Source organism: Microcaecilia unicolor, chromosome 1 (assembly GCF_901765095.1).
Source record: "Microcaecilia unicolor chromosome 1, aMicUni1.1, whole genome shotgun sequence".
In the NCBI taxonomy this organism is placed as follows: domain Eukaryota; kingdom Metazoa; phylum Chordata; class Amphibia; order Gymnophiona; family Siphonopidae; genus Microcaecilia; species Microcaecilia unicolor.
The window spans coordinates 81,250,585-81,272,417 of record NC_044031.1 but is presented as its reverse complement, the minus strand read 5'-3'; the positions used below and the strand labels follow the sequence as shown (position 1 = coordinate 81,272,417).

General features: G+C 43.0%; 1 protein-coding gene across 2 annotated transcripts in view; it reads left to right on the top strand.

Annotated features, from left to right (window-relative positions):
- ESYT2 (extended synaptotagmin 2) overlaps positions 1-21,833 on the top strand; it is a 362,124-nt gene that overhangs the window by 127,706 nt on the left and 212,585 nt on the right. For both annotated transcript variants that reach the window (XM_030198737.1, XM_030198732.1), the window contains exons 2-4: positions 2,090-2,131; positions 4,741-4,875; positions 15,159-15,235. In XM_030198737.1, coding sequence (XP_030054597.1) covers positions 2,090-2,131; positions 4,741-4,875; positions 15,159-15,235 — 254 coding nt within the window. The remainder of the gene's footprint in view (positions 1-2,089; positions 2,132-4,740; positions 4,876-15,158; positions 15,236-21,833) is intronic.

The following is a 21,833-nucleotide window of genomic DNA, read 5'->3' as shown; positions in this document are numbered from 1 at the left end:
CTTGAATGAGTGTTTTTTTGGCTTTCCTGTCATATTTAATGGAGTTTTTAAATTGTACTGATTTTTTTTTTGTAAATTGCTTAGATCTGTGAAGTTGAGCGGTATATCAAGTTTTATTAAAATACAAGATATAAGAGTTGGAATGGAGAGGCCAACAGGGTCCTGGCCTCACCAAAATTAGCTCCCCAGCTGCCCATTCTCATGCCTGCTCTGCACTTTAGAATCGTTTCCTGAGCAACGGGAGGGTCTTTTTGCTGCCGCCATTCTGCCTATCAGATACTGCATGCTCCTTCAAGTCTATTTCATCTTTTGCATAAACAGAATCAAATAAGAATATAATCAGGCAAGTGTTGCAGCAATGTCCAGTGAAAGGCGTATTCTGACAAGCAGGATTTGACCTTGAATCCAGGCCATGTGTTGGTAGAGCAGGAAATTAACCTATTAGTGGCCATATTCAGACCACTATCCAGATAACTATCTGGATAAAGTTAGAACAGAAAAACTGCTGTCTTAACTATGCAGAGAGCTGTTCAGGGAGCAGTTTGAATATTGCTATCTTCTGGATTGCAATGGCACTGCTCGTTTTCCATGGCTATTCAGGGGTACTGAGTATCTGTGACTAATTTAAACATCGTGACTGATGTTTAAAATGGACATCAACTACGGAGTTTAAATATTGACACGAAAGTCTTCAAAGAATGGTGGTAGATGGCATCCATGTTACAGGGCTGCTCAAAGGTCGTCCTTGTGCCAGCATAAGCAGATATTGTACGTGTGGAGAAAAAAAAGATCACATTGTCGGTGGTTCCCAAACCTGGTCCTGGACACTGCCCAGTCAGTCGGGTTTTCAGGTTTTCCACAGTGAATATTCATGAGAGAGATCTGAGGAGCCTCCAGGACCAGGTTTGGGAATCACTGCATTATGTTTTGAACGTGGCACTTCAAAGTAGTATTGGAGTATTGTAGTAGGGTACTGACACTTTCCAAATGCTGGAAGTTCAGTTGTTAGTGCTTTTGCCTCACAGCAAACCTGAGGCATGTGTGTATATTGAAGGAGAGATGGAGAACTACAGCTGATGTGATGCTCCAAAGAGGGCTCAGGAACAGCATCAAGATTTAAAAAAAAAAAAATGTTTTTTTACAGAAAAGGTAGTGAACTCCTGAAGTGCCCTCTCCAAATGGTGGTGGCTAGAAGAGTGACAAACTTAGGAGTCCTTTTACAAAGGCACGCTGAAAAATGGCTTGTGGAAGTGTAGGCACGGGTTTTGGGTGCGCACCCATCCATTTTTTAGCGCACCTGTAAAAAAAAAAAAAAGGCCTTTTTTTGTGCCAAAAATGGACATGCAGCAAAATCAGAATTGCCTCGCGACCATTTTGGGACTGAGACTTTACCACCAGCCATTGACCTTGTGGTAAAGAATCCGGGCAGTAATGAACTGCGTTCGTCAGTTACACGTGTCCAAAAATAAAAATATATATTTTTAGACGAGCGTATCGGATGTGCGCCAAAAATGAAATTACTGCAAGAGCCACACAGTAGTTGGACGGTAACTCCATTTTGGTGCACGTTGGGCACGCATAAACGCTTACATGGCTTAGTAAAAGGGCCCCTTAAGAAAGCCATGAGATAAACACACAGAGGATCCCTTACTTGCAAAAATTACTCAGACCCTGGGGATAACCAATGGGTTTATGACTCTAATAAGAATGGTATGATTGCAATGGGTTTCTAAGAAGGCACTGGAGTAACCTGCATGTGTTGGCAGTTACAACTCTAACAGCAGTGGTATTTTATATGAGTTGGGTTACACTTTTTTTTTTGCGGGAAAACCCATACTCAGTGTACAATAAAGGCAAATATAAATAAAGTAAATAAGGTAATATATCATAACCTTAAGTTTACTCTTAGCCTTAAACAAGGATTTAGATTTATTGTTTTTTTTTAAAATCTTTGGACTGTTCATTATAATTTTTACAACTTGAGTTAATGCGAGTTCTTTAATCTCCCTGACATGTGGTACAATATCTTATTCAAATAAGGTTCACTTTATCAACAGTCATTCTGATACTTCTTTTGTCATTTTTATAGGTTCATTTTCCAGATACAGAACGAACAGAATGGCTGAACAAGGTAAGAGTTCATCCAGATGGAGTTTAGCAAATAAAATATCTTGGATATACGCCAGATTGTATAATATGATAGAACAAAATCCTTGATAAATCAACATGTTTTGAATTTGAGTTCCTAGGCAACATATGAAATATTCTGACATGAAGCTGATAGCTCTGTGATCGTTAGATAACCAGGGCAGAGCTTTGATGGATGATAAGTACTCCCACATGTCTAGAATATGTTGAAAGTTCAGACACAGTGCTGTACATTGGTCTTTAGTTGGTAGGGCTACCTGCAGAGCTTAGCCATGCTTCCTATAAAGCTGGTAGAAATTTTCTGGTTGAATGAACCAATATGCAAGCCTCTTCCCATGCTTTGTTTAAAGTAGGACTTGAAACATTAGCTAAGGGCTGTAGATTATTTTCTAGATAGATGCAAATGATCCCTTCTGGTAAGAATTGTTATCCTTCCAGGTGCATCTCTAGTTACCAAATTTTGTTTTATGTTTTATCATTGAAATAAGATTTTGTAGAATTGGTAGGCTGCAAATAACTTTAAATAAATACTCCACTCCATCTTCCTGCCATCACTTCTGCCCATTGTCATTCTTCAGGTAGAGATATACACATTCTGTCACTTTTCAGACACACATACTCTGTTCTGGTGTTGTGCTGCTGCTTGCTGCCCATGTATCATTCAGTGATCCCCCCCCTTCCCTTGCCCCCCCCCCAAAAAAAAAATCATCAACTGTGTTCACCATCATTTAAAGTTCTTGTGTTTATTGCAAGCTCTTTCTCAGTAGCCTCCTTTCAATTCCCTCCATTCCTCTTATATTGCTATCCTTAACAACTCTCTCCCCTCCTCACCCCCACCCCCGAAACCACTCTCTCCAAGACCTCATGAAGGCTCAGGCTTTCTCACAGTACTTTCAGCTCAACCACTTGTTCCTGTGATTAGAGAAGCCTGAAAGGGGACAGGATTGGATAGCTATAGAGGTCTAATCTCGGGGGGAAAAAATCCATACACATTAGCCAGCCTTCTGGCTTCAAGACAGTTAATTTTCAAATCTGTAGAATCCTGAAAAAAATCCAGACAATTGGCAATCCTAGCCTCCTGAGTCCTGGGCACATCTGACAGGGACCCCATAAACTTGTGGGCCCTAGGCCCATGCCTAGTTTACATATGCCTTAATGCAGCTCTGCACACAAGGGGTCTACTAAGTTCTTTCACAGGAGCTTAAAGAAACACACATCTTTCCATTATGGACATTCCACTGTTGTATGGATTTTGGATTTGAATATTTGGTTTATTTACTTGTTTTTCCAAATCCAAGTTGTAGGTGAGTTATATTGAGGTACAATAGATATTTCTCTCCCCTAAATGGCTTATAAATTAAGTTTTTTATCTAGGGCAATGAAGGGTGAACTGACCTGCCAAAGGGCACAAAGAGTATCATGGAGAAGCAGAATTTGAATCCTGGCTTCCTTGATTCTCAGATTGTTACTATCCTATATAATAATTTGCACCTCCAATGTTCTACGTCTGGATGCCTGGGTTCATAACACACTTCCCATTGGTCCGCTCTCGTGATGACGTCAGAGGGCGGATCAGTGAAAGGGAAGGGAAGCCAGCACCAGCCACAGAACCATTGGAGGTGAGTAGAGAATCGTGGGAGAATCACCCCTCTCCCATCCCCCCTGTCTTCCCTCCGAGTTCCAGCCCCCCACACCCCCTCCCCCCCTCCATTCCATGCCCCTCCCCCCCTCCCCTCTCCCTCCCTCCCTGCCCTCCGAGTTTCATGCCCCCCCTCCTCCGAGTTCCAGACTCCCGTGCCTCCCTCCCTCTCTCTTTCCCCTCCGAGTGCAAGCACGACCTGTCCGCCTGCTCCTCGCCTTCCAGCATGCCGGCCAGAATTTAAAAATTCTTACCTCGGGGTCCGGCGTCAGCAGTGAAGGCGAGTGGCGCTTCAGCCTGCGTTCCCTTCTGTCTTAGCTCTGCCTCTGGTCCCGCCCTTCCGGAAACAGGAAATGAGGGCGGGACCAGAGGCAGAGCTGAGACAGAAGGGAAGGCAGTCTGAAGCGCCGTGCCTGCTCCACTTCACTGTTGCCGCCGGACCACGAGGTAACAAGTTTTAAATTACAGCTGGCAGTTAGGAAGGCGAGGGGCAGGCGGACAGGTCGTGCTTGCACTCGGAGGGGAGAGAGGCGCGGGGGTCTGGAACTCGGACGAGAGGGGGGACATGGAACGGGGAGGGGGTCCTGAAACTCGAAGGGGAGGGGAGGGTCCTAGAACTCGAAGGGGAGGGGAGGGGGGTCCTGAAACTCGAAGAGGAGGGAGGGAGGTAGGGGGGCTTGGAACTCGGAGGGGAGGGGGGTTGGAACTCAGAGGAGAGGGAGTTAGGTATAGAGGGAGGGAGGTAGGGAGGGGGGCATGGAACCTTGCTAGCGCCCGTTTCATTTCTATCAGAAACGGGCCTCTTTTACTAGTTATTACTGGAGCACCTGTTCACACTGTGCCTCAGACCTGCATTAGCCTACTACCAAGACTGGTTTGAGCATGAAAAAGCTTGTTAAAATAACACCATAGCCTGTGCTTAACTTTTAAAGAGTATATTTCTTTTTCTTTAGACAGTGAAGCATATGTGGCCTTTCATCTGCCAGTTTGTAGAGAAACTGTTTCGAGAAACCATTCAGCCAGCAGTGAGAGGAGCAAACAGCCACCTTAGTACCTTCAGCTTCACAAAGATTGAGATGGGTCATCAGGTAAGTTTTCTGCAACCAATCCTGACCATTGTGTGCCTAGAGCCTGCTGGGCCCAGCTTTTCTTTTTGTAGTGATTCTCATCAGAAGTACTCGGATATGAAGCTTTGTAGCTAAAGACTGAAGACATTGAAGAGTTCTTTCCTTCCATACATGTTCAGTTCTTCTTTTCTCTTATTTCTTAACAATGATGTTGCATGTGAGCTGGTCAGAGTAAAGGATTGATGCTGTTTTAGGGGTTGATATTCAGACTGCAGCGGTAAGCAGCTGGGAAAGCAGCTTTTGGCCATAGGCTGAACTAACTCCAGATATTCAATGCCAGGGCATGCACAGCTCCCGGCACTGAACATCCTGGTATGACTGCCAACCTGGAAATTAACCTAACTTTATGTGGTTACTTAGCTGGTTAACGACCTGAAAATCACCACTAACCAACTAAGTTTCTGCTTTGCCCTAATTCCACCCACAAGCTAGCCAGTTTTGGCATAGTCGGTTAGATGAGATTTTCAGCACTGAAATGCCACTGAATGTCCCCAGATAGCCATGTAAAAGCGATTTAAACAATTGGGAGCCTCTCCTGGCCATTTAAATCACTTTGAATATCGACCCTTTAAACTTTCTAATTTCTTTCTGGAGAACAACTTGACAGATTGGGACCTCCCCTCCTCCGAGAAATGGCCAAAAATTAAGGCATTATCACTTTATTAGTATGCTGAGTTAAATATCACTGGCCACTTAGAACATTGATGACCAAGGCTTTTTGTTTACTGTTACAATTATTTTGTCTACATACATAGGTGGCAAAGGGATGAATGTTTTCAGAGCTGGCCAGTGTCAACATAAGCCTTAGCTTGCTTTGGCTGTTAACTCTCCTCTATATTACTTGTTTTGCTTTTTTAGTAGATTGTTCCATTTGATAGCACTAAGGGGGGTATAAACCTTTTGACAGTGGTTAACAGAGACAAAGAATGAGAGAGATTCTTTGTCAAATCACAGTTTTTAAAAAAATATCTTTATTAATACCAACAGGATTTTAATATGCTGATTTTTTTTTTAATTTTTCAGAATAGTGCATGCAAATATCTCTTGCACAGTTCACACAGGTAAAAGGTATGTTGCAGGATGTAGTTTTTGTCTAGCCCAGTGGTTCCCAAACCTGGTCCTGCAGGCACCCCAGCCAGTCAGGTTTTTCAGGCTATCCACATTGAATGGTCATGAGAAATTTGCATGCACTTCCTCCACTGCATGCAAAACTCTCATAAATATTCATTGTGAATATCCTGAAAACCTGACTGGCTGGGGTGCCTGCAGGACCAGGTTTGAGAACCACTGGTCTAGCCCCAGGAAAGAAAGATGCCTTCCTGGTAATGACAACACACAGGCACATAGTATTACAGGACTATCATCACTAGTCATGGTCTTTATATTAACGAAGTAACAAAACAACTGAGAATATTAGTCACAAAATAAAATTGAAAAACATACTTAATTGAAATACATCAAAACAATATGTTGCTAGAAGTACGTACATCTTTCAAAGAATAACATGTCCATCACTAGTCCAATGTTGTCTTTGAGCCTTGTTTGCTAATATTCCCAGTTGCTTTATTTTGTGTTTGTTTGGTACTTTCAATTTGGGTATAATCCTGCTTTTGTGTATTAATATATTAAAGGCCCCTTATCACACAATTTTGAAGCAAAAACAGCTGAAATTTAACAATTAAAATCAGTGTGACAAAATGTTAGGACATGTGTACTCCTTGTTGAAGTATACAGGGAAGAACCCAATGAGATGTTTATCAATGTTCTACCCACATGTCTTCCTATGCTGCTTGAGATTACAATGGATGGACAAGAGTCAGAGCCTCCTTAATAGACAGATAGATCATGTTTTTCACAAATTGTACACAAAGAAGGATTTGCACCGGGTGTAGTAGTATTTAGGTCGATGCCCAGGCAAACTAGCAATTGTTTAGAAGGAATGGTTCCGTGGAATCTTAGCGGAGATTGGGTGGCGACGCTGGTAATTGGAAACAGAACAGGAGCTGGGCAGACTTCTACGGTCTACGCCCTGATCGTGACTGAATAGATAGGGATGGGCTGGAGTGTAAATTTTAAGGGGCTTCGACGTTAGCTTCAGAACTTAGTATAAGAACAGTGCTGGGTAGACTTCTACGGTCTGTGCCCTGAGAAAGGCAAGGACAAATCAAACTCGGGTATACATATAAAGTAACACATACCATGTAAAATGAGTTTATCTTGTTGGGCAGACTGGATGGACCGTACAGGTCTTTATCTGCCGTCATTTATTATGTTACTATCTTGTTGGGCAGACTGGATGGACCGTGCAGGTCTTTTTTTGCAGTCATCTACTATGTTACTATGTGTGTCTGTTTTGTGGCCAAAGCCAGCAGAACTTGCAGAAAGCTACTAAGTCAAATTCAGTGAATGAGAACTGTAACCCACTTATGTATCATGTGACCAAACGTTTGCATAGTCCAGAACTACAACTTTTTAAAATAAAAAGCAGTCCAAGTCTGTTTAAGTTCCATAGTCAGGCATCTTCCACCATTTGACTTCAGTTAATTACTGGTATCCATTTCCACTTTTTCCTTCTGTACCTCACTAAATTTTTGTCTCTCTTCTGGAGATCTGGCAGTGTATGACATGCTTTCCATTATTAATGAGGCATGAAGGTTGTCAAGTTGTCTACTCCAGGGCTCAGGAGGCACAAGAGAGAAGGTCTGAGAAGCAGGACTGTATGAAGAAATCAGTATATATAGAAGGTGTTTGAAGAATGAGGAAGGGGAGAGAAGGGATTGATAGCAAGGGAAAGCGAATCCTGTAAAAGATAAGGAGCCACCAGATATGCTTGGTAATGAGAAGCCAATGATGAGAATTGACTTTATTATGATTTATGTTTTAAAATTTGGGAAGCTAGAAGAGAACTTGGGCAATTAGGTCTTTTACCTGTTAAAGAGGGTAAAGTAAAGGAGGTGTTAAATCGATGAATTAAGAATTATGATAGTCCAGCAAATGATATGAGGGATAAGTGAGAATTATAATGAAAACATGGGAAATGAGTGGGCATGAATGTTGTCATTAGAGACAGCATTGATATTAGAGAGACAGGAGTAAAAAAAGATTCTAGAGTCTGTGTAGGAACAGAGTTAGAAGTGGAAGAAAATCAAGGAGGCAGGTGACTTGTCAAGTGGAAAGGCAAAAGACCTCCGTATTCTGCATATTTAACCTCGCAATAGTGAGTAGTCTTCAAACAGCAGAGAAGTAGACATTAATACACTTGGTGAGATAGAGAAAGAACTGACAAGTTATATTGAAAAGTAGAGCCAGAATTAAGAAAGAGAATGTACAGATGGGCTGTAGTATTGTAAAGGTTCTTCAGCATGTAGAACCTGTTTTGTACACAGAAAAGACCTTTTATAAAATTGTGCAGGAGTACATGCACATATAAATGTGTGGTAAGAAGAGGGCATGTACTGATATGTGCAAACATTCCTGCAGGTATATTTTGAGTGGGCAGGGTTGGAATTGCACTGTATGTATATATTTTACATTTTATATTTTATATGCACAAAATGACACCAGATTTGGAGCAGGTGTAAATGTATGGATTGGTATTTACATTTTATAGGGCTGGTTCTAGGTGCCTAGAGGAGTAGCCTAGTGGTTAGTGCAGTGGACTTTGATCCTGGGGAACTGAGTTCGATTCCCACTGCAGATCCTTGTGACTCTGGGCAAGTCACTTTAACCCTCCATTGCCCCTGGTACAAAATAAGTATCTCAATATATGTAAACCGCTTTGAATGTGGTTGCAAAAACCTCAGAAAGGCGGTATATCAAGTCCCATTTCCCTTTCCCTTTATAAAATAGGTGCCATTTTGGACTTCACATAGGCATCCTGTTATAAAATCAGACCCCTTGTGTATAAAGTGGGAAGAGGTGAGAACACCAGTAGGAAAATCTGAGGAGGACTAAGTTCCTGGCATGTTTTTTTCACCTTATAAATGGTAGAAGTGGAGGCGAGGTGATTTGTAAGAGAAGGGGGGCAGGGCAGGTGGATAGTTGTTAGTTTGCTGCTGCATCTTTTTTCTTCCCCATCAAGGTTTTGGGTTGGTATTCTTGTTTTTTTTAATTTATAGAAGTCTTTATTAATTGTCATTTAGACAAAGCAAGCCAAGAACAGTACATAACATTTCACACCATATCAAATCTGCAGTAAATGTAACAAGTACCAGATAGAAACAAGAAGAACAGCACTATCCCATCATCCAATTATACTTCAGAATTTAACAGTTTTTTGAAAAAATTATTTAACCCCTCTCTGGAACCTTACAGCTTCCTTATTCTCCCCCCCTCCCCGTCCCTCCCCTACCTCCCTCTCCTCCCCCCTCCCCCCCTTGCATTTCAATTAAGTAATTATCCAGAACAAGCGTTCAAAAAAGGTTTCCATATTTTATCCCACTTAGGCAGGGTTTTCTTTTAACTGCTGTCAATCGCTCCATCTCACATATATAATGCACCTTTGTAATCCAACCCACCAATGAGGGTACTAGCGGAGATTTCCAACTTCTGGCCAGGTTTATACGAGCTGCCTGTAAGGCCCCTCTCACCATATACCATTGGCTACTTGTTAAGCCCGTGGGTCTCTGGCCCAATAAGAAGATTAAAGGATGCCACTGCACAGATCTGCCCACCCAGGCCTGAAGGCGAGACCGGACTCCCCTCCAGTATGCTACTGCTTTAGGACAGGTCCACCAAATGTGGCCCATTGTCCCTTCTCCTCCACAGTTTCTCCAACAACTCGCTGTGACCTTAGGGAACATCTGGTGCAATCGTTGCGGAGTAAGATACCACCTATAAAATACCTTAAGCGAGTTTTCCTTAACAGCCACTGCTATAGTGGATTTCAAAATACCCTTCTCCAATTGCAACCACTCCTTTTCAGGTAAAGTGAAATTTAGCTCCTGCTCCCATCTTCTACGATGCAAGTGGGATGGTTTTAATTGTGTCCCCAAATAGCCATAAAGACGAGATATCAATCCACGTGTACTGCGAGAGTCCACACACACTTCTTCCAAGGGATGGACCTCCCTCCTTCGGCACTCCACATATGCCGGTTCTTTCAAAAAGTGTATCAATTGCCCATAGGCATAATGTTCACAGGTATGAAGCCTATAGTCCGCCACCAATGTCTCAAAGGGCACCAACTTTTCACCTATATATAGTTGACCTAACATTTCCACACCCGAGGTAGCCCATTTACGAAAAACCGTATTCCCCATTCCCGGGCCAAACATAGGATTGTCAACAATCGGGGCCAACCCCGACACAAGAGGGTCGGCGCTCTTGGAACATTCGGTCCCAATAGTAGAATGTAGCCTGTAACATCGGCGAAATCGTTCAACCTGTCCCCTATATTTGGCCGGTAGCCACATCAGTGCCCCAGTCTACGAGAGCCAATCAAGTCTTGTTCAGATGGACCCATAACTTATGATCTGCCCTTCGACCATTCCACAGCCGATCTAGCCTGCCGCTGCACATAATACCAGTACAGGTTAGGCACTCCAAGACCTCCCTCTCGCTTACTTCTATACAAGAATGCTCTTGGCAAGCGTGGTCGTTCTGGTGCCAAACAAAGCGAATCAGGCCATCCTGAAGCTTAGATATGAATGCCCTGGGGACCCGCAGCGGCAGCACCTGGAATAAGTATAGCAGACGGGGTAATATATTCATTTTAAGTGCAGCTATGCGTCCCAACCAGGACAATTCCAACGAATCCCATCTGTCTAAATCCCTCAGGACCTCTTTCTGAAGAGCTGGGTAGTTAACAGCAAAGAGGTCCGCTAGGTTCCCAGGGATCTGTACCCCCAAGTATCTAATGTCCCGGTCAGTCCACCTAAATGCAAAGGAGGCCCTCAACGCCTCCATACGCTCCTGCGATATCCCCACTGCTAATCCCACAGACTTCCCCGCATTGAGTTTATATCCAGATACCCTAGAGTAGGTTCCTATCTCTTTCATTAAGTTTGGAAGGGAAACCACTGGATTAGTTAAGGACAGGAGCACATCATCCGCAAATAGAGCAATCTTATATTCCTTATCCCTCACCCGCACTCCAGATATATCTACATTCTCCCGAATGGCAGCCGCCAGGGGCTCCATCGCCAAAGCGAACAGCAGAGGCGACAGAGGACATCCCTGACGAGTGCCACGGCCCAATTCAAACATTTGCGAATTACCACCATTCACTCTTACACAGGCCCGAGGCGAGGTGTATAGTGCCTGAATCCATGTTCTAAAATAAGGACCAATTCCCACTCTATTCAAAACCTTATCCAGATACCCCCAGTGGACTCGATCGAAGGCCTTCTCCGCATCCAATCCCAGTAAAACCACTGGCAAGGCCCTCGACCGAGCCACAAAGAGCAAATCCAGTGTTCTACGGATGTTGTCCAGGGCCTGTCTGTTTGCTACAAAACCAACTTGGTCGGGGTGCACCAGGCTAGGCAGCATATCACCCAATCGATTTGCCAGGGTCTTGGCCAATATTTTTACGTCGGTATTGAGAATCGAGATGGGGCGGTAAGAGGCGCATTCCGTATTATCTTTCTCTGGCTTTGGTATCACCGCCACCCATGCTTCCATCATCGATGGCGGGAAAGGCGCACCCTCACGTACCGAATTAACAACCAACGTCAAATAGGGTGCCAATTCTCCCCCAAAAAGCTTAAAAAACTCATTAGTAAATCCGTCTAATCCCGGTACTTTCCCCGTTGGGAGTGCTTTAATAACTCGAATTACTTCCTTCACTGTCACCGGGGCTTCCAACACTTTTTTCTGAGAGTCAGTCAGCGCCGACATACCCAGGTCTGCCAAATATTGGTCAATGGCTTCAGTCTGTACAGCAGCATCCTCCTTATAAAGGTTCTCATAGAAGTGGGCAAACCGCTCTCTAATCTTATCTGATGTGTGCAGCATGGAACCCCTAGCATCTTTCATTCTCAGGATGTGTCTATCTGCCCTCATTTTCCTTAATTTAGTGGCCAGCAACCTGCCTGGTTTATTTGTAAATTCATAATGAACTTGTCGCAGGCGTGCATTTACAAACTGCAAAGTCTCATCATGTAAAGCTGCGAGCTCCAATCTTATTGCTTGCAGTTTGCGGAAGTCAGCCACTGAGCCATGGGCTCTATACCTGTCTTCCAGGGCGCCTAACCGCTCCATGCACTGAGCTAATCTTACTTTATGGGTTCTAGATCTTTGGGTTGCACATTTTATGAAATAACCTCTAGATACAGCCTTAAATGCATCCCACACTATACCCAGTGTTGGCCCTGAATCCAGGTTGATATCAAAGTACTCCTTCAACACAGAACGAAAGTTAGTTACAATTTCTGGGTCCTGTAGTAGACAGTTGTTAAAAGTCCACCTTCTATCACGCGTCTCTTCCTTCAATGAAGTAATTATTGTCCACACAGGGGCGTGGTCTGAAATTGTCGTATGTCCTATGTATGATCCCCCCCCCCTCTTCTGAGAAGCCCTTATCCAAAAAAATATAATCCAGTCGGGAGTGAGAGAAATGCACATGTGAATGAAATGTATAATCTCTTCCCCCCGAGTGGTCAAGTCTCCATACATCATACAGTCCCATAGTCGTTACAAACTTCCCCAGGGCTTTGGAGATTCTACAATCGTTAGGGGAAGGTGCAGTGGTCTTATCCAACCTAGGCTGCATAGTAGCATTAAAGTCCCCCGCCACTATCACCTTACCCCGAGCAAACTTCTGCAACTCCTTCTGAAGGTGTAGGAAAAATCTCTCCTGTCGTTCATTGGGAGCATAGACACTCGCCAGCGTATATTCCTTAGTATCCAGCTTAACATGCAAGAATAGAAAACGACCCTCAGCATCCCTCTTGGAGTGCAGAAGTTGCATCTGTACATTTTTGTGGAACATTATAGCCACTCCCCTTTTCTTAACACCTTTCACATCAGAAGCATAAAAGATTTTTGGGTATTGCATAGAGGTCAGCAAATGTTCATGCTTTTTATGTAAATGAGTTTCTTGTAAGAATACCACTTGAGGACCCATTAACTGCAATTCCTTAAATAAGGAATGTCTTTTAAATGGGGTATTTAAACCTTTGATGTTATATGTGAGAATTTTAAAGTCAACCATCTACCTCACTCTTTGTGGAACACTCGCTGGACAAATAGATTTTTTGCTGCTCCCCTATTTCCCTTGACCCCCTTCTCTCCCCTTGATCTGTCTGTCTGTTATTTACCCACTCCCTCCCTCCCACATTTCCCCACCTCCCTAACATCCCCCCACCAAACAGCGCATTGCGCCACTGTATGGGATAGCAGAGGAACAATGACCCCGGAACCAAATGCATACCCCCTCAAACCCTCCAACCCCCCTCCCCCTCCCACCTCTAATTTAATCTTTACATTATCCTTCTGCTTTCATAACTCACAAAACATATAAATTTGAGCAAGTCAAGCATCCTTTGCATATTAACTGCCTTCCAAGTTTTATCCAACCATATCAACTACCAGTCTCAAGTTTGGCTGCTCGCTGCATTCTCCACTCTCTCCCACTTTTGGAACCTTTTCTTGGTAGAGGGAGCCATCGCCACCGGTAAGGTTTCTTTAAGAGCTAAACCTGCCTCATGCAGGTATTTCCACGCAGCTTCCACCGAACGGCAGCGGAGCTGTTCCCCTTTAAGGGTAAAACAGATTGCAAAGGGAAAAGTCCATCGGTATGCAATTTTCTCTTTCACCAAAATCTCAATTACTGGCTTCATTGCTCGCCTCTGAGTTAAAGTAAACAATGAGAGGTCTTGGAAGATATAAACTCGAGAGTCCTTATGTTGTAGAACCGGGTTCTGACGAGCTCTCTGCCATAGCTGATCTTTAACCGCATAGGTGGAAAAACGTACTACAATGTCTCTTGGTTTATTATCCCTGGGTTTACCCAAAGCTCTGTGTGCACGTTCTATTCCCAGCATGTCCGCATCAAAGGTCTCGCCCATGAGTTGCTCGCATAAGGCCCGCACTATGGCTGGAACGTTCTCTTTGTCGCCATTTTCAGGCACTCCTCGAAATCGAAGATTCTGGCGTCGTCCGCGATTTTCTATATCATCGAGTTTGTATTTCAAATCTTCAGCTTGTGCAGCTAACTTAGCCACATTCACCTCCATGCTCTCATGTTTTTCCGCTTGTTCGTCGACTCGCTCTTCGAGCGTTTCCACTCTGCCTCCAAGTTCTCTCAGGTCAGCGCTGAGCGCGTCCACGTGCTCCAGGATCTCGTCCTTAGAGGCGCGAATCTCTGCCCTTATAGCCTCCAAACACTTTGTTAAGTCCTGCGGGTTCTTAAATTTAGCTGCACGCTCACTTCGTCCTACTTGTGAGGAGCCGGAATCAGACCCCGATGACTCCCGCGCGGCAGGGGAAGCATGGCGCGAGGAGCCCCGCGCTGACTTTCGGACTGCCGTCCGTTCGCTGTCTCGCGGGACCGCTGATGTTTTCTTACTCATTTTGTCCCTCAAGGTGCAGGTAAGTCTCCGGGAGTCTTGCAAATGTAGTTTTGAAGGAAAATATAGCGCTTTTTGCTATAGAAAGGTGGGAAGGTTCGGGAGCTAGTAGCTTAAGCGGCCATTCAGCCCCGTGACGTCACTTCCTCCCCGGGTTGGTATTCTTGTTTTGTGTTTATTTCTATTTTTAATTTGTTACTTTATTTTTAGCAGGATTGTAGTGATTGTTACTGTTCATGCAACTGTACACTACGGTTATTATTGAATCTGAGAAATGGTATAGAATTGTATTAAATAGTGAAATGACTAAAAGGCTGTGCATAAATACTGGAAACAGGCAATGTCAGAAAGAAATTTGCATAATTCACTCTGGGAGACGATAGCAAGAGAGAACAGATGCAGTCGAGGTCTGTTGGACACAAATAAAGGTAGAAGGGAGCGAAGTACAGTTTCAGTTGAATAGTAGGGCTGGAAGCCTAGTTTGTAGAAAAGGTTGTTGGAGGAAAGATGAGTTACTGATGAGCAAAATGCTCAAGAAAGTTGGTACCAGCATCTAAAGAAAGAAATTGACAAAAATGATATTTCACTAAAATTAAATCATTCAGCAAATTTGAGAGGGGATGGAATTGACATTTCTTCCACTGTAGATTGTTTGAAAGCTCTAATTCAGAAATTCATGTTAAACTAAACTTGACCTAATACTGTTAATCTCTTTTTTTGTGTGTGTATCAGCCACTACGGATAAATGGTGTGAAGGTGTACACAGAAAATGTGGACAAAAGGCAGATTATCCTGGACCTTCAGATAAGGTAATTATTCAGACATTATTCGAATTATTTTTAAGTGTGGTCATCTTTTTTTCCAGTATAACTGACCCACTTCCTCCTTTTCTTCACATCTGTATTCTGATGGATTTTATTGGGGGATGGGTATTTCCCCCTATTCTCTCACAGACCTCCCCTGTGATAGTGAATGAATCTGCTTAGTGACTGACTGAGGCAGGTATCTTGTATTTCCTTTTTGTCAGACCAGACCAGTCCAGATGAATGCTTTATGTTCATCAACCAGTGGATGGAGACCGAAAAAAAATAGTTATTGTGATTCACTCCTTATGGTTTATTTACAATTTGCTATATTATCATTTCTAACTGGTAGCTCTTGGTATACAATAATTCAAAATAGTAGAAAAAAAGACAGGAACTACAAAATTTGATAGGACAGGACGAGAGAGTATACACTCAGAGTGACAAGATAAAAAATATAAGAGAAGAAGGGAGACTAGGGTAAAGAAGAGGAGATGGGAGGATAGCAGCAATCAATTTCTTCATCTCAGATTGATGTATAAGCCTTTGCAAAGAGCCAGGTCTTCAGCTTTGACTTGAAATTCTTAAAAGAGGTTTCTGTATGGATGTCTAGTGGGAGGGAATTCAGTGTGAGGGGACGGCAAAGAAAAAAGCGTGATGATGAGTGAATTCTAACTGGTCAAGTTTAGGACCAGGCAAGATTAAACAGTGATCATTTAGTCAATGGAGAAGACCGGCCGATGAAAGGGTATAGTGAGAGAAGAGAGGTAATGGGGTAGGCTGAGCCTAAGGGACTTAAAAGTGAGAAGTAACAATTTTAAAAAGTATATGTTGCTGAATCGGTAACCAGTGGTATTTTTGTAGCAACGGAGATATATGGTCATATTGGTGGGCATGGCATAGTAGCCGATGGCTGTGTTTAGTGGGTACTGGAGCTTCTTGATAGAAGTATAAGTGCAACCTAAATAAATGATATTTCAGTAATCTAGTCTTGTGACAAGCAGAGTAAGAATTAGTGGGTGAAAGATTTCATAGCTAAAGTAGCGATGAATTGCACAAAGGTGAAAGGTATAAAGAAGCCTGCTTTACGCACATTGAAAATCTGAGATGTAAATGATAAGTGAGAATCAAGAATGATTCCAAGGGAACGGCAATGTAAAGCTAAGAATTAAGTTATAATATAAGTTGTATTAGGCTAGAGAGCTGGAGGCTCTATGTTGTAAGTTGAGATGCTGTTTCAATAAAAAAATTCACAAATTAAAAAAAAAAAAGAATGATTCTAAGGTATCTAAAAGATTCAACTGGCTGAAAAGTGATCCCAAAGAACAGAAGCGAAGTGGATATTTTGTCTTTGTTGAGGACTAATTTATAGTAAAGCAACCAGTCAGAAATAAGTTGGAGACAGTCAGGGAGAGGCCCAAGGGAGGGGTTCCATGGGTTTATAAAATAAAACAAAAGAATGTCATCTGTATAAAAGTGAAATGAAATACCTGTGGACTGTATCAGAGTTGCTAGGGGACTGAGGAATAAGTTGAAAAAAGGAGAAAGGATGGAGCCTTTCGGGACGCCGCAAGGTAAGGATCATGGAAAAAGCCCTGGAGGAAGCCGTAATAACAGTGTAGGTATGGTTAGAGAGACATAATGTGAACCAAGACATAATAGAACCTGAAATACCTAGAGAGGAAAGGCAGGACAGCAAGAGAGAGTGATCTACAAGATCGAAAGATGCTGAGAAAGATAGCAAGAATCGCCTTGTGTTTATCCCCATGAGTATGAATTTCATTGAGCACCGCAGTGATGACAGTTTCTGTACTAAAGTGTGATCTGAAACCAGACTGCCTAGGATGAAGGGCAAGTGTTTATTCAGCAAAAGAAATGAGTTGTATGAATATGATTCTTTCTAGGGGCTTGGAGAGGAAGCAGAGGTTTGGAACCAACTGATATTGTGCAGGAACAACTGGGTCCAAGGAGGGTTTCTTAAGAATGGGCTTAACAATAGCTGCTTTCCAATGGAGTGACACCTGACCTAGAGAGAGACTGGTATTTATCAGGGACAGCATTTGAGGAAGAATGTTCAGGTCAGAGCACTTCAGCCAGGAAGAAGGAAGTGGGTCCAACTCACAATAGGTGGCTTTGGTGAGGGAAAGAACAATGGAGAGGGAGTGGGGGGTTTGAAGCTGGAAAGATTCACAGGAGGCACACCCTGGCAAGGGGGAAGGTTGCAAAGAAGGGAGGAGAGGTGGTTGAGAGGACGTGGATAACTGAGAAAATAATGCGAGAGACAATCAACTGTAGGGGAAGAAGGAGTGACACCTGGGATGGCTGGAGATATCATCAGATCATGAAAAATAGAGTAAACTTCTTTGGTTAGGTTCGGAGCCTTTTTGATATAGTCTGCATAGTAGAGGGCTTTGGCTTTACGGAGATGGTAATTATAATCCTTAAGCTTAGATTTATATAAAAGAAAGATTTGGTTTTCTTCCAGATATGTTACATAAGTACTTAAGTAATGCCATACTGGAAAAAGACCAAGGGTCCATCGAGCCCAGCATCCTGTCCACGACAGCGGCCAATCCAGGCCAAGGGCACCTGGCAAGCTTCCCAACGTACAAACATTCTATACATGTTATTCCCGGAATTGTGGATTTTTCCCAAGTCCATTTAGTAGCGGTTTATGGACTTGTCCTTTAGGAAACCGTCCAACCCCTTTTTAAACTCTGCTCTGTTCACATCTACGTAATTGCTTTTTGAAGAGGTGTAGGCCACTGTGGTACCATCCTTGCCTATGACGAGATTAGGAGCGAGTGATTAGTGTAGCCGAAGCCACTTCTTTAAGGACGGAAAGCAGACATGCGTGGAAATAATTTGTCTGTTCATCAAGCTGTTAGAATACCCTTAAGGGTTTCGTGGAGCCTGGAATGTACAGTATTTTCTCTGTCTCTTAGCAGATAGTTGAAGGATTGTGCAGCTCCTCTGTGGTGCTTTTCAGCCAGCTCCTGCCCCAATTGAAACCAGGTGTCAGTTGAACAGGGGGAATCCTCTTAGAGGATGTATGCTCCTTTACTTTCAGAAGAAATTCTGGATAGAGCTGGGTGACACCCCATCTTGGAGGTGCCGCTCTGTCCAGATTTTCTTGGTGAGTATACCTTCATATCTGCATATAGAAGTCCCATCTTTGTGTACACATACAATGCCGTCTCTTGTTATGGAACGTACCCCACTGCTGCATGAATAGCTTGGTTTTGTCTCTGATGGTGGTGCTCAACTCTGATTTTGAAGTGCTGCTCCATCTCTAGCTGTGCAGCCCAGCACCATCTGTAAATGTGGTGCATGGCTCAGTTTCTGAGTGCCAATCCCACTTCCTTTCTGTCAATAGTTCATGGTTCCATCTCTGAAGGGAGAGTCTCCACCATCTATAATGGTTGGGTCCCACTCAGTATATGAATGTGGGACTCTGCTCCCTTTCTATGATCATGACACAGTTCCTTTTCTACCTGCTTTGCATATTTTCTTCTCATCCAGCAGACCTTTGTCCTTTTCAGACAAAGCATGTGGCTCCCTTATTTGGTTCTGGGATATGCTTCTCTCTCGATCTGTGGAACGAAGCTCCCTCTTCCTGCATGGTGCTGCTATCACTTTGCTGCAGGGTGTAGTTTGGTTTGCAGAGTCTTCTCCCTTATCTGTCTGTGAGGCGCAGTTTCTTCTGATGTATTGTCACATCTCAGTTTGTCAGTTTCGGGTCTTGGGGTTGGTTCCACCCTATGATATGTATCTAATTCCACCCTAAGTGGTGTTCTCTCCTCTCTTTACCATGACTTGTTCTGTGGGAACCTTATTTCAGACTGTCCATAGTACTTCAGTTCTCATTGGAAGTCTGGGGAGTTGGCCCTTCCTTCTATTTGGTCCCAGTTTAGGAAGGGTAAAGGACCGGACTTCTGGGTTTCTATCCCTTCCTTGATTCCTTTATGCCCTTAGGAGGACCTCCTAGGGCACTTCTGCTACTCTCAAGGGATTCTGGCTTTCCTTTCTCTCTGACCAGACTTACTTGGGGGGGGGGGGGGGCTTATTTTTTACCTGTCTCACTTTATGATCAGGCAGACAGTTCTCATCGACTCTCTTCTGTCTGTTGTCTGCCTGAGCTACAACATTCCATTCCCGCTTCAGTCTGTACTTTTCCATCTTTGCAGGCTGCATCAGTGATGAGGAGCATTGACTCTGAGATGTTGCTTCTTAGTGACTGACTGCTCAGTTAGTTTGTGATAGCTGCCTGTCATGAAGTCCTCATGCCTTGAGTTTCCAGTTGGGGATATATTCTCCCTCAGAACTTGTTAGATGTATGTTTGATATATATTTTTTAGGCAGCATTTTTAATTAGGTTATATCAACTTTGCAGGGTTCAAAATTCAGTTACACAAATTATCTATCTTGAGTATTGCTATTACCATTCACCCCATCTCCTCAAGTCTTTACATTGGCTCCCCATCCACTTCTCTGTAGAGTTCAAACTTTTATTGGTTTCCAAATGCATTCACTCTGCAACTTGTGATTATTATATTCTCTTCACTCTTCCTTGTGAACTCCATCCATCTGGCAAGCCACTTTGTGCTCTTCTCCTCCATGGCATTTTGCGTTCCACTTTTTTCCAGCCTTGCTGAGCTGTTTACCTGGAGCAGACTTCCTAAGTCCAGTGTGTCATGTTCCCTTTCTGTTCCTATCTGAATTAAACTCACCTTTTTGAAGGTTGTTTTTATGTTTTGACCATCTCTCTTTTATAATGCATTCTACTAGATTCTCTTGTTATATATATTTGTCTTCATTGTATTGAAAGCTGTATGGAGCAGGGACTTTCTTTCTTGTGTGTCTACAGTACTTCATACACCTGGTAGTGCTTTACAAATGAAAGAACAGTAGTGGTAATAACAGTGCTGATAAGGATAATTAATTTTTCTATCAAAGTGTCTTTAGCAAAATGCACCCTATATGCTATATTTAGTATTAGAAAGAAAGTCATAGGAAATATCACAAATTGACAGAGCATCTGATCCTGCTGCTCTTTCAGGAGTCTTGCTTTTTTTTTTTTTTTTTAAGAGCTGCAAAATTAAACAAAGCCAAGCATGCAGAGAGAAGCTTATAGAGGAGAGCTTGTCAGTAAGGTGAGCAGTTTATAAACTGCACAGATACCAGCTCATCTTCAGGGACCCACACTAAAGACACATACATAGCAAACTCTTTTAAGTAGTGTTATAAAGAGAAGCCAAGCATCAATGATGAAGTTGCACAATCAGAGTGCACCCCCCAAAGAGAGGTCACCACATTCATTGCTGGAAACCTGCTTCTGAACTTGTTTCATAATATTTAGGCATGCAGTCCTCAGCAAGGGCTCCACTGTGCATGTCAAGTTTGTATTGTCAGTGTTTACAGAATTTCCTTCTCTCCTGTTTGTATGGTTGTGAGGAGAGATTAGCAGTATTTTTAAATTGTCTTAAGATGTATGAAAATAAGAATTAACAAATTGTAGTTGATATTAACTTCAGTTAATGAATGATAAGTTTGGAGAAATTATGGTCAGGAAATTGGGACATTTAAACAGTGTGTTTCTATTCATACCTATTTTGTTTTTTTCTTCCCTTACCCTCCCCTCTCATATGTGACATTCTTTTCCATCCGTGCTATGCATCTACCTTCCCTCCTCTTCCCTTATGTCCACTTGTCATCTACCTCTTGCCCTCCTTCAGGCTGTCCCCCTTGTACTCTTAACTCTTCCACCGCAGGCTCACCTGCCCGCATACTAGATCACTCATCCACTCTCATCACAATTTAACACCTCTCTCACACACCTCAAGTTCACTTCCACAGGTTCATCCCCTCATTCTCAAAATTTCCAAGCTCATTCTGTCATTGAGAGTGGAAGTGGATGTGGGTGGGATGCACGGTTGGAGGATAGGTTGCAGGTATGAGCTGTGGATAGAGGGGTGGGAGGGTGTTTACAGACATTTGTTGAAGTCTCTGTAATCATGTACCTGAATGAATACAAGGATGTGTGTATGTGATTAAGTGAATGGATTTGATGGGGGAAGGAAAGTGACTGGGTATGGTGTTTGATTGGGTGGGTATGTGCTTGACTGGATACTGTGTTGACTTTTGAATGACTGGAGGAAGTCTAGAAGTATATAAGTAGGGTCGGTGTATACATGTGCTTTGTGTGGACAAGTGTACCACTGAGTGTATTTGGGGTTTTACTTCCTTCCCCTTTTTCTTTTCCCTCCAGTCTTTCTTCTTTACTCCTTTCTTTTCCTTTTTTTTCTCCTGTCTTGCCCTCACCCCCAGATCCACTGCTCAGCTCCCCCCTTCCTTCTGTCTCTCTCACCTCCCCACCCACACCCCCAGGCAGAGCTGCTCATTGTGGTCTTTTCTAGGCTTATTCCCTATCTCTTCCCTTTCTTCAAGCTTATTTTTCCAGACTCATCTTTATTTATTTATTTATTTATTTGCTGCATTTGTATCCCACATTTTCCCATCTATTTGCAGGCTCAATGTGGCTTACATTATATAGCAATGGCATCACCATTAACAGAGTAAGAGGTTCAGCATATTGTTACAATTA